Source organism: Cololabis saira, chromosome 10 (genome assembly GCF_033807715.1).
Source record: "Cololabis saira isolate AMF1-May2022 chromosome 10, fColSai1.1, whole genome shotgun sequence".
NCBI classification, from domain to species: domain Eukaryota; kingdom Metazoa; phylum Chordata; class Actinopteri; order Beloniformes; family Belonidae; genus Cololabis; species Cololabis saira.
The window spans coordinates 16,273,107-16,285,902 of NC_084596.1; the positions used below are offsets into that span (position 1 = coordinate 16,273,107).

The 12,796-nt window shown below is 43.4% G+C and overlaps 1 protein-coding gene across 6 annotated transcripts in view; it reads left to right on the forward strand.

Moving 5' to 3' along the window:
* Positions 1–12,796, forward strand: part of LOC133452483 (partitioning defective 3 homolog) — a 288,942-nt gene that overhangs the window by 217,215 nt on the left and 58,931 nt on the right. For all 6 annotated transcript variants that reach the window (XM_061731820.1, XM_061731823.1, XM_061731821.1 and 3 more), the window contains one exon: positions 5,189–5,464. In XM_061731820.1, the coding sequence (XP_061587804.1) occupies positions 5,189–5,464 (276 nt within the window). The remainder of the gene's footprint in view (positions 1–5,188; positions 5,465–12,796) is intronic.

The following is a 12,796-nucleotide window of genomic DNA, read 5'->3' on the forward strand; positions in this document are numbered from 1 at the left end:
TTCAGGCTGATGAGTCACTAAAAACCTACTAAGTCGGGAACATTATGTTATCAAAACATGAATAAAAGTGACATTTCCAGGTTTTGCTTTTTGCATAATATAGCATATTGGATGCTACAAGATAATCCACCCAGAATAAACCTGGATGTGTAATACAGCAGGCGGTGCCTGAGCCGGCTCTGAAATAAATCAGATTGCCCTTTGACTCCAGAAATTGCTTTAAGAAGCTGCGTATTTGCAGAGGTTACGAGTCCAGTCTCGACAACAGACACTTTACTGTATATGAAGTCATTTTTTTCCCCCTGTGAACTTCTTTTGACCTCGAGACCGGGTTGGTACCACTAATCTTTCTCAAGATTATCAGCATCGGCTTAAGTGTTCAGAGCGTAATGTACTGTTATTTTGTGTCACTGCAAACCGCGTTGTGATTTTTGACCCCTTTGCTACCGTTTGCTCCGCTTGCTTGTGTAATAAAAATGTTTCAGCATACCTAATAAATAACCTGCTTCAGAAAGAGGCAGAAAAGACTTGGGCGCCAAGTCATGAAATGTTCAAATACACGTGTTATCCATGCACAAGGGCTCAGAGCGGCTATCTTATCCCGCAAGACCTTTTCCCTTCTCGTACTTCCTGCCTTTCACTCTGCTCTGACAGTTGTCAGCATTACCTCTAAAAAGGACTTTTTATTACACACTTTATACAATGGGACATAATGGACCATTGTTCTGGCTCAATGCGGTAGAAAGGTCACTCGTCAAATACATTATTTTTTTACCATAATGTCCTGTCCGTCCATTTCTATAGCCGGTTATCTGCTGCCTCTCTGTTTCTATCCAGCCTCTGGCTCTTCTCTTACTTCCCGTTGCTTTTCTTCAATCATTCACTCCTCGCGTGAATAGTAGCCTCGTCTCTCATCAAGGTCGGTCGTTAAGAGGAAAACGGGCTTTTCCTCATGAACGTATTTTGGGCCTGAGAGGGTAATGATTAGGCCAAGTGTGCTTTTCCTTCCTGTCCCGTTTCAATCAGTGGAATTGTATTCGTAGAGCATTTTTAGCAACCTCGCCTCGTCATGTTGACATAGATAAGACTTTGTCTTAAACTAACACTCTGCTTGGCACTTAATCCCCAAGGGCATCAAAGGTGACCCCAAAAATGTTTGTTTTTTAAAAAAATGTAAGGGTCATGATAGGAAAAACACATTTGTTGGAAAAAAAAAAATGTCGACCCCCAGATCAACAGATAACTGAAAAACCAAAAACATCCTCACATTGAACATGTTTTGCCTTCCTCCTGAAAAAGGACCAGTAATTGCTCCAACTAGAAAAGCGTGATCATCTGATGACCAAAACTCGCTTTTCTAATCCCCTAGTATTCATTACATCCACTGCAATAAAAATGTCCTCACTACAAATCACAGCTGAGTGAATCACGCCCCCTCGTATCCCCAAACTTATTTCTGACTAACATCAATAACATCAATCTTTGCGCTGCAAAAATGTAAGGATAAATCTACGGGTCCATTTCTTGCTGCCCGCTCCACAACCTTTCTAGTGTGCCTCTCTGCACGCTCACGGCCCGCTAGAATAAAAGCACCTTGAGTTAATTATCAGCAGTGTCAGCAGACGGTTGGTCTTAAATCTGATGCCAGTTAATCATGTTGTTACGGGAGGGAATGAAAAAAGGATGTACAGTACATGAAATTTTGCATTTATAATACCCAGAAAGGAATTAATCAGAAAAAGTGGTAAATATTCCCAATAACAGGGGCCATGCAGCGGTGACTTGAAGACAATAAAATAATATAGTAGGGCTGGGCGATATATCGAGATTTTAATATATATCGATATATTTTCAAACACGATATGGTACGAGACAATATCGTTTATATCGATTTAAATTTTTTTTTTTTTTTTTTTTTTTTTTTTACATTTTTTTTTTATATGATTTTGATTTAGCTTATTTTGTGACAAATTGACTTGAATGTTTTATTTGAGATTTGCACAAATGTTTTGTTATTTGCACAACTGTCAACCTCAGTGGAAAAGTCTGCCTGTCTACATTGTATTAATTGCACAGTGTATTTTAATTTAATTGTTATGCAGGAAAGGGATATTTGTTTTATTTTATTCAAGAAGCATTTTTATTCTATATATGCAGTTTATTTTTATTTCATTTGTTTTATACATTTTGATATTGTGCAGACCTCTGTTAATAAATGTACCTGTGTGACATTTGGCACGAGGCTTTGTATTAAAACTGACTGTTTTTTTAAGGGTTTGCCTCAGAAAAAAATGAAGCTAACAGAGATGCTATGCTATAATGCTTTGGGGGAAACCCCAATTATGGCACAGAAAAAATATCGAGATATATCGAGTATCGCCATTTAGCTAGAAAATATCGAGATATGACTTTTGGTCCATATCGCCCAGCCCTATAATATAGTAGATAGATAGATAGATAGATAGATAGATAGATAGATAGATAGATAGATACTGTAAATACATGTATAGATAGATAGATACATGTATAGATATTCGTTTTTTTAATACATGCTATAGTTTTTAGACATCAAAAATGTATGTTCCCGTATTTATCCTTGAGCCCTTAAGCTGCGTGTCTTTTCTCACGCAACCCAACCGTTTCCAAGCGCCATCCTTCCTCGCTGAGAAACTGCCCTGTTGACCCGTCCAGGGTCTTGTTTCGGAGGGGGTGGGTGGCCGTGCCCAGAAGGCCGAGCGCCGGATCGGTACGTCTCTCCTTATCTTATCAGCCACTGTGCTTATGTATACAGTCAGCGGCGGCTCCCACTCTCGCTGCTGCTGCTGCTTTCGCTGATGGAAAACATAGTCTTCCCGTTGGGTTTAAAGATAGGCCCCTCAAGGTTCTTGCTTCCTTCTGCACCATCAGATAAACTGCTGAGTCCATGTAGTGAATGAGTTGATGTAGGAAGTGTATATTTTGCTAAAATGGTTGTTACAGATACAGTAAGACGTTGTTAAAACTTTCCCTTTTCTTTTAATGGGTTCTTTTCTGACGGGGGGCCCTCTCGTTAGACTTATGGCTTCAGTATACGCAGCATGTATATTTTCTAGAGGAGGCATTTCGGAGTCGAACCTGCTGAGTTTCTCTCTCTCTCTTCGCTGCTGTGTCTGTCTCCCTCGCTTTCCAGCTGCCATTAAAAAGGGGCCTGCAGAAAAGAGAGCTGTATGATAATTACTAGTTGTAAAGCTCTGATAATTGGCATGGCTCCAATTACAGGCCTGTGGAATAGCCCCCCACCCCCCAGAAAACGGTGTTGCCAGTCATTCACAAGATAATGGCCTGAGAAGAAAGAGTGAATGTGTAATTTTGTTGTTATTTATTTATTTCTTTTTTTTTGTGCAAGACAGAGCGATGTCAGGGGTCGGCGTGTTTGTGTGGGCGTGTTGTTTGGAGAGACGGGAAGGGAGCCGCGTTACCATTACATTAGCAGCACTATGTGAATGCAAAGTACTTATTTTGAACTGGCTGCTGAGGGGGCGAGGGACGATTATGCATTGTTTATGGGATGTTTTTTCACTCACTAGAGGGGAAGCAAAACTAATAGACTCCACACCATCTCCTTTCTATAATGTTAAAGAGGCAGGAAAAACAATCAGATGTTTCAGTGGTCTGTCTGGGGTTCAGTTAACACCACGGCGGATATTTCCAACATTTCAAAGCCGCGCCGTCTATGAGCTGCTTCAAACTGCTGCTGAGGAGATTCAGCCATAATTCAGGAGTGTCACTGCTAAAAATCCATATCATGAGCCTTTGTTAAATATTTCACTGGCTTGGGTCGTACAGTAGAGGAGGGTAATTATTTAAAAAATACAAAAGATGAAACTGGAGAAAGGAAAAAGAGAATATAAGAAAAGTTTTGATTCTTATATAATTAATGGGCAAAGGACATGACACCACCCACTTACCGCAGGCTTTTGTTGTTATGCGTCATGTGACTCTGCAGCAGTTCAGCATATATCAGCAGCCACTCCAGCGGTGTCGTAAACACCACACTCAAGTGGACACACTGAGTTTCGTTTAATGTTCGGCGCTCAGGCTTGCATGAGAGCGAGCAAACCTCTCTGGTTTGCCGCCTTCTTGGAGATGGCCAGAGGCACCGGCCGGGTGATAAAACGAGACACCATGGATCCGGCCGAGCTGCCGGCCCGGCAGCTCGTTCTGTCCTGTTGGCTCCGCCTGACTCCTGTGGTTCTGTCAAAAATGAGGATGAAAGCCATGCTTATCAGAAATGTTGGTCCACGGCAGCCCTGTGGTACCAGCCTTCTGCTGGCTGGGGGTTGCAGCCTGCAGCAAATGGACAGTAATCGTGCTCGTTTGCGTGTAAATTGTAAATTGCACATATATGTGCCAATTTAAGCGTAAAGACGGTGCAAATAGGTCCTTACCGGGGGCGGGGTTTATGCCCAGGGGGGCGGGGCATATGACCGGGCCCTTTGCAGCTTGAAACCTCTCCTCTCATGCCGGGCTACTATATCAACAATTTACCGACAGCGTGTGTCTGTGATTGTTATAACTGTAGCTACCTGTAAACCTGCTCCCTGACCATGATGCAGCTTTTGTCGGCCCGGGCCGGGGATGAATCGCTGATAACAACGTCAGGTTCATCTCCCACAGGAGGAGGATTAGGGCGAACAGAATTTGCGTCTAGCTTGGGCAATTTGGCTTTTTCTTGCTCCCCTTTCTCTTTTTATTTGTGTTTTATCGCAGGATTACTGTGCTCTGTTGAAATGATCGATGATGACATATGACGTTGATAGACGACTGTTAATGACGATTGATTTTACCCAAAATACATTTGGAGATTGACTTGCAATTTTTGTTTTAATGTTAACTGAGTGTGAAAATCTCAGCACAACATATTATACAATGCTTTATACCTAATATGAAACAAGTGGTGCCACAAAAAAAATCTTGTGGGCGGGGCCTGCTGCCCCATTGGGCGCCGGGCCGGGGGAGTACCCCCCCCAGCCCCCCCTGAAGCTCCGCCCCTGTTACCTGGCTATATTGCCTCTTCTGGCTTCATTAACTTAATTTTGATAAAGGAGACCATTTCTGCCCTCAACTTATTTATTTAAGTGTATTACAAATGAATGAATGGAGCTGCTGTTCTGTCAGTCTAACGGGCAGCTTGTTGTGGTGCCATCAGGATCCAAGCCAAGACCAGGGAGCTGAGGGAGCGCCAAGCCCGTGAGCGGGACTACGCCGAGATCCTGGACGTGAGCCGCACCCTGGAGAGATCCTCCGACGAAGACCACCAGTACGTCGGCATCAACCCACTGAACAGCTCGCTGGACAGCGGCCACAGTCGGCCCCACAGCCCCCGGGACGACTACCCCCACATCCACCACCAGCACCAGCACTCCGACAGCCTCTACACCCACGTCAGCAAGGCCCGCGGAGACCGGCCTCCTTCCGCAGACAGGTACGGAGCCCTTCAAAGTAGTAACGCTCGGTTATGGAATCCATTATCAATCAGAATCCAGAATGTCCCTCCTTTTTTGTGTGTCTTTTGGCGCTTTTCCACTAGTATCTACTCAGCCCGACTCGGCTCGCCTCCACTCGGTTTGGCGCCTTTCCACTAGGAGTCTAACGTGCCGAGTAGATACTTTTTCTGTAACTACTCTGCCGAGGTTCTAAGCGGCTGAGTCGGGCTGTATCTGACGTCTTCACACTACATGCCCCTCTACAGGTCAGGCGGTTGGCCAATCAGATGTCTGAGTCACGATGTGACATCATTTCAAGAGCGATTCGCAGCTTCTTGTGCATTTATTTCGAAGAACAATGGCGTTGTTTTATATTTATATCAAATAAATGCCACAGAACAAGCAGCAGATATATAACTCGTCCTTGTTCTCTGTCTTTGGTGCCTTTAGTTCTTCGTTTGTGACGCACAATCGAGTATGTCACAGCAGCTTTGCTCCAACCCCACTTACTTCTGATCTGGGTATTGAAAAGAAACAAGGGCAAGTCAAGTCGAGACGGGCTGATAGGGGTGGGTATTGGGAAGGACCTCACGATACCATACGCATCACGATACTTGAGCCACGATACGATACAAATTGCGATATCCCGATTATGCGATATATCGCGATATTCTACATAGTTCACCGAAAAATTTAAAAATGCATTACATATCTTAAAATCCAAGTTGTATATATGTACATCAGGTGATAGTGATAATGCATTGGACAGACTGAGTCAAAACAATGTAATTCAAACTTTCCATTTTAATTATGCAACATATTTGCATGAAAAAACACACTGAAACACAATGAAAAGTGCAGTGTGTGCATTATTCTTAGATACAAAATACTCAAAATAAAATGCAGTGTCTTACCCACACTGAAATTGAAATCACCAAAATACAGTACAGCTACTTGCCCCTGACTTAAAATGACAAAAACAAAATGCAGTGTCTCACCCACACTGAAATCACAAAATAAAGTGCAGCTAGGGGTGGGCAAAAATATTGATACGGCAATATATCGCGATACATACATTGAATATCGATATCGTATCGGGAGATTATGTATCGCGATATATTTCCGTATCAATATTTTTGCCCACCCCTACGGGCTGAGTAGGTACTAGTGTAAAAGCGCCATTTGGTGCAGCTTGGCTGGTATATATTTACCCATCCATTTTTAATGTTTTCTCTTCTATTTTGAGAAGATGTTACTGAAACACTTTTGGTCTTAATTCTTCCCAGAAGTAATTTCCCTCCGGTCCAGGTGATGGGCTGTCAATCAAATCCCGGCAGCCTTTCATAGCTCACATTAAAAGGTGCAGATCATTCATGGTATTCCAGTGAGAGGTCTGTAGGGGGATGATTTCGCCTGGCGCTCGCAGCCCTTGTAACGGTGACGGTAGGCTGGCCATCACACCTGCAGAAGGAAATAATCACAGCAACAGAAGGCAGGCAGTAAATGTCAGCCGGCCAACTGCGACACCCCGTGCACTGCATGGGAGGCAGCGGGTGAATGGAGACCTTTTGAATACCTTTCTCTATTTTCTGTCTCCCTTGACCTTTCTCCCTCTTTCTTTCCATCTCCCGTTCTCTTGTTGATTTCACCTGAATGTTACCTTTTCACCGTGCCACATTTCCTTCATTTCCTCGTCAGGTTCTTCTTAAGCTCCTGGCAGCTCCAGCCCTTTGTTTCCTTTATTGATCGACACCTGTCATTCTTTTTCCAAGCAGTCACCCTCGCTGAGCAGGGAAATCTTCTCTCTCTCTCTCCGCCTGGCTTTTGTGTTCATATTCAGCAGCAGAGAGCACTATACGGCTTACCTAAAGCATAGTCCACGGCTGTAATAGCTGGCCAAGGGAAAGTTACAATGCTGTAAAATCCTGCACCTCATCAGAAGAAGCAATTTTCAGCACTGCAGGTCTGTGCTGAGCTGCTCTCCCAGCCCTCCTCCAATCAATGAATGGAGAGATTTGTAGCCTAAAGATGGATTTGGGGAACTTGAAGCCAGTCGAGTAAAGCCTGCAGGGGAGCAAAAATGTGGTCGGAGCAGTAGAGTACATGCACAGCTGAATGAATGGGTTTGTCTTAGTAGTGCTTTTGGAATGGCCCCGGGCTGCCGGTGTTGAGTTTAAGAGTGCTGTAGCTGGTATTGATTCATAATTCATTGTGCCGCTGTTGTCGTTTTTCCCCTCCCTGATGCACTGCTGTGTCGAGGCACACAGATGCACATCAGAAGATAATGCGCTGGTATTACAGATACGGGCTCCTATTTAATTAGGCGACAGAATTTGCTCATAAGTGAGTATAGAACATAATCACCATCTTATTAAAATTTGCAGTCATTTCGCTCACTTGTAGCTTAATTCAATTTTTTTCCTCCCTCTTGTGGCTCAGTAGAAGTTCCTTTTAGCTTCAGGCCTGTTTTGAGGTGATCAAGTTGAAATGTTGCCATATTTAATACCCATAAGGGTTATAAGCAAGTGAATATGCTCTTAAGTTATTCCTTTTCTTTTTTCTGTGAGCCTTTTTGTCACCGAGCAGCAGAAGTATAATGTACTGACCATTTGTATCTTCTCAACTATGACTGTTTTTTTCATTGCTTTTTGTTTATTTATGATTATATTTATGAGGAGGCGTAAAGGCACATCCTCATCCTGCATGTCTACTTGTGAACATGATGCTTATTAGAAAAGAGAGAGAGGGCACATTCTCAGATGCAGCAACTGATATCAATTTTATTGATAATTATAATTCCAATGAAGGTACCAGCAGGCTACAGAGGTGACACAGGTGAGGCAGAGGCCTGGAAAGAGGGGGGTCATGCAGGTAATGCCTTGTGTGGTATCTAACGAAGCGTTAAAGAGGTGACGTAAAAGGGATTTAAAATTAAAAATGTAAAACTGAATTAAAAAGGATTGCTGCCAACATAGCAAATGCTGGTAGGGATTTACATTCTTTTAATATACCTTTTTGGCCATAAATACCAGCTTGACCTAAACATTAGTAAAATAAAAGCAAAACAAAACGGAGGAATGAATCACTGACCTAAGTGGAGGTTGTGCCTGAAGTTTGCACACCTGACAAAATGTCACCAAATATTCGCTCTGCAAAGTATTTACTGTTTTTGTCGAATTTAGTTGCTGTAAGGCTACGTAATGTTTATCCAGTTACGTTTGTCTTGTCTGTTGATCTCAGCCAATTTGTTGCTGGTGGATTTAGAAGACTTAGGACCATGAAATATACATCCAGTGTGAAATGTTTCCTCGTGATCCCTGAGATCCCGGACAGGCCCTTCAGGGATCTCCTCATGCTGCGTACGACGTCCGTCTAGTTAACTGTGTTTCCGTGAGCCGAATGACTCGCTGCGCAGCCGGCTTTGATTACGGCGGTCTAGGTGCCAGGGACCAACGCTCCTTGAAGATATCATGTTTCGTTCCCAGATCCACAAACATAACCTTCTAAAAGAATCAGGAAGCCTGTTTCCTGTTTCCTGTCTGCCCCCCTACTGAACAGGAAGTGAGCGAGACCCTGGCATGGGAAGCACTGGAGGGGCAGGGTGTCTCACCCAAATGTTTGTTTTTGGTTGGATTTGAACTACAGGGTGAACTGATATCAGAGCTGAAGGATTATAGAGATGTGATCAAAGCAATAACATGTCCATAGAAACCGAGAGCCAAAGACTGTTATTGTCCTCCCACACTGTTGAAAGGACTGATGTGATGTCATCAGTTAGAAGGCAATCTGTTTAAAATGTCTTGTTGCGTGCAGTTTGTTCTGTTGACTTTTCTTCTTCACCACAGTTGGATCTGAGAAGAAACAGATCGTCACGTTGATTCCAGACCGTGTGCGATGCTACGCCCGTTACATGCCCCGAGTCAAGCATGATATGGTTTTATAAATGTTACAGTGGTGCATTTGTGCTTGTATGCTCCTTTTGTTGCTGCTGCCATGTTGTGACTATCACAAGATTATGCCTCACGGTGTGACTAAAAGGGTCAGAGCCAATGCAGACTTTTAGTTTTTTTATCATTCCATTTGTACTCTGTATACTGCGTGATTAAAAAATAATGCCGTTCCCTCACAGAGCAATTATTTTAACAAGGTTACATGGCATTACACTGCAGACGCTCGTGTGGTTTCAAACACAAACAAGCAATGATACAAACAGTGCCTCGCTTCTTAGTTACTTGCTTTCTACTCACCAAAAGGCAGCAAAGTCTCTATACTTTGCTCCTGAGCACCTTTAACTGGGGGAGATGGGGAGATTGCCTGACGTTGAACAGATCCTCAAGTGTTTTAATCCAACAAATTCACCTGTTTTACTGGCCGAGTCGTTTACTGTGAGAATCTGCAGCAGGATTTTTGCACAGCAGCTTTTTGCTTTGCTGGATTTTGACATCTTGACTGAATGAAGTTATAGCACCTCAATAACATGATGTGATGCATGACGTAGAATGATTCATGCTGCTTTGCTTTTCCTTTCGTAGTCGGAGCAAGATGAATCCTATTCATCGAAATACAGTAAAAGTCACAGCTTAATTCGTGCTGCTGGAATGTTACCCGGGGATGTGGTCCAAATATACCTCTTTCTGACAAATTCATCTACATTATTATGTCATTGAAGTTGGAATATTAAATGATTAAATGATATCCGGCATTCGTAAATCACAGATTTTAACTGTCCCCAACGTCTGTGGTCTTGCTGCTGCTGCTGCTGCTTATGACACTTGGCATCAGCCATCGGGATCTTTGTGAAGCATTTCATCCAAACTTCTGGAGGCCAAGAGGAAAGCTCTCCCCTAACCTTTGCACTGAACAAGAGGAGTTAATGAGAATAGCAGAATCACTGAATCAGTTCCTCCCGGGGCTGTCAGACATACAATTGCTTTTCTTTGCATCGCCAGGCTGCAGCTGCATAAATATCCAGTGGAATTCATTTTTAATTGTCTCGTTTTCCTTCGGACCTCGCACCCTCAGAAATTTCAATTTACCAGCAGCGGTTTTAAAAACAAAAACAGCCAAAAGAGGCTGGAAAAAGAGCTTCAGAAGCCTTTGGGAGCAGTCTGCCATTTCCTCTCTTTATCAAGGCATGGCCATGAGGCCCGGTGTGCCGAAACAAACCCTAAACAGCTTTTAACTGTTTCTCAAGTCGGTTTTGTAAACTTCAACTCACAGGCTCAGTCTTTTTTTTTTATTCTTTTTTTTTTTTTTAATGCAGCTAATTTATGTGCAGAGTTGCATATTTTAACATGAAGTTGGAAGGATGTTTTTCCAGGAGAGCATGGTGTTTTAGTCGTGTTACCTCGTGCTTTATTGCGTAGGTGGCACGTTGTTGTCAGGTTGGAAACATTTTTTTTTTTATGTTTTTGTTTTGGCTTGCAACCAAATTGCATAACCTTACTGCTGGGACAGCGCTGTCTTTCCTTCTCAACTTGCCGAGTAAAATGCCGTCCAGAACATAGCTTTTGTTTTTCTCACAAATGTTTTCTCACTATTGCTGCTAAAAATAATAATTTTTGAGGTTTTGCTGTGCACAGTTGGAACCTGTGAAGCAAAAGCATAAAATGTCCAGTGAATGTTTGTTTCTCCATCTCATCAAGCGAGCGTGCCTCTTCTGTGATCGCTGCAGTTAATTAACTTACTTTGCTCGAAGCATATTGCACCCCGAATGTGCTTGAATCGTTTTACTAGCCCTCTACATTTGCTGCACCGCACGCCGTTCCTGTTGTGTGAGAGCGAGAGCACAAACAACCAAGTGGATTAGCCACTGTTGTTTTACTCTCCTCCCATCTACGAGGCAGCGGTGAATGCTGGGAAGGCTCCGGGGGATTCGGCGTGATTTGATTCCCCGCGTTTCCGAGGAGGCAGCGCTCTTATTGAATCGGCTCCATTACATTTCATCTCCACCAGGGGAATACGGGGGCCTCGTCGCGAGGCCGGGCGGCCATGTAGTATCACAAACACACCAGAGAAGCGTCGCAGGCAAACAAACAGGCGGCGGTCGCCTCGCCGCCGTTCACAGTGTGTGCCCCCGTGCACGCATTCCTCCACGTATCTTCTATGCACACTCTGTACTTGTGTGAACCTGAGATACCTCTTGCTATTTTGAGTTCCGTGCACATCCCTGATTTGCTCTCGTGTGCATGTATGGCCGCTGGAAATGCAGGCGAGTCGAAGCAGTAAATCAATGATGTGCAGGGAGTCGCACACGGCAAAGGTACCCAGTAGCATGCACTGAATGCAGAGCTCATGTGTCATCTGAGATGCCGCAGTGTTGGCGGTGAATGGAAATAGGTCCTAAATTAACCAGTGAGGTGGCTCCGCTGTTCTGCATGCCCGACTAGCGATGGCAGCATATTTCCTACATCTGCAGAAAAACCAACCACAAAGCTTGCACTTGTCACTTATGGAAACGCACTACTACGTAGGAATATGCACAAACCAGGCTTCATATCAACTGAAATACTTTCTGAAATGCTCAGCTTTGGCCTCAGTGTGATGTGGAGGTTTAGGTATTCGGTGCAGCAGTGCTGGAAACCAAAACAGAGCTGAAAGAAAAATATGCATGCGCCTTAAAACATACATGACCCTTCCATATGTGTAAATAGCAGTTCACTGGGGGTTGCCCCACTGCAGCTGCACAACAGGAAGCCCAACCACATCAAGTATTCCTGGGAACATGTGCCCTGCACATCTTATAAAATCAAGGGGTGAAAGTTGGGTCAAACCTATAAGCGTATATCTACCGCATGTTGCATTATTTTTATTCCCTTGTTTCATTCATTGCTGAATTAACACACCTCTGGATTCAGGACTTCTTTTAATACCGTAAACACAGGCTTTCAAACAGATTTGTTTAGACTATAAAAGCTTAAGCATGGATTCATTACATTTGTAAACTTAGCCAAAACAGTCAGTGTTCCTGTTTTCTGCTGTATGACAGGACTCTCAGAGAAAAAGGCTTTCATTCTCATTATCCTCTATAATCCACTTAACATCAGATACCATCCATGTTTATTCTATTCTAGCTTCTGTAATCCCAGACATCTGACCTGAATGTGTTTCCCAGTCTGTTTATCTCTTCTGTTTCCACAACAGTTTGACTATTCCACCGTTGTGCTCGTGTTTATACTTGCACACTTTGTCATTTCTGGTCGAGGCGGACCGGCTTTGCTTAAGATGATGGGAAATCTTTCAAAATCCCATATAGAAGTCAATTTCAGTGTTTAATGTAATCGGTTGAGGTGTGGAGAAGCAGTTTGCGTTTTTCTCTGCCAAAATAACCT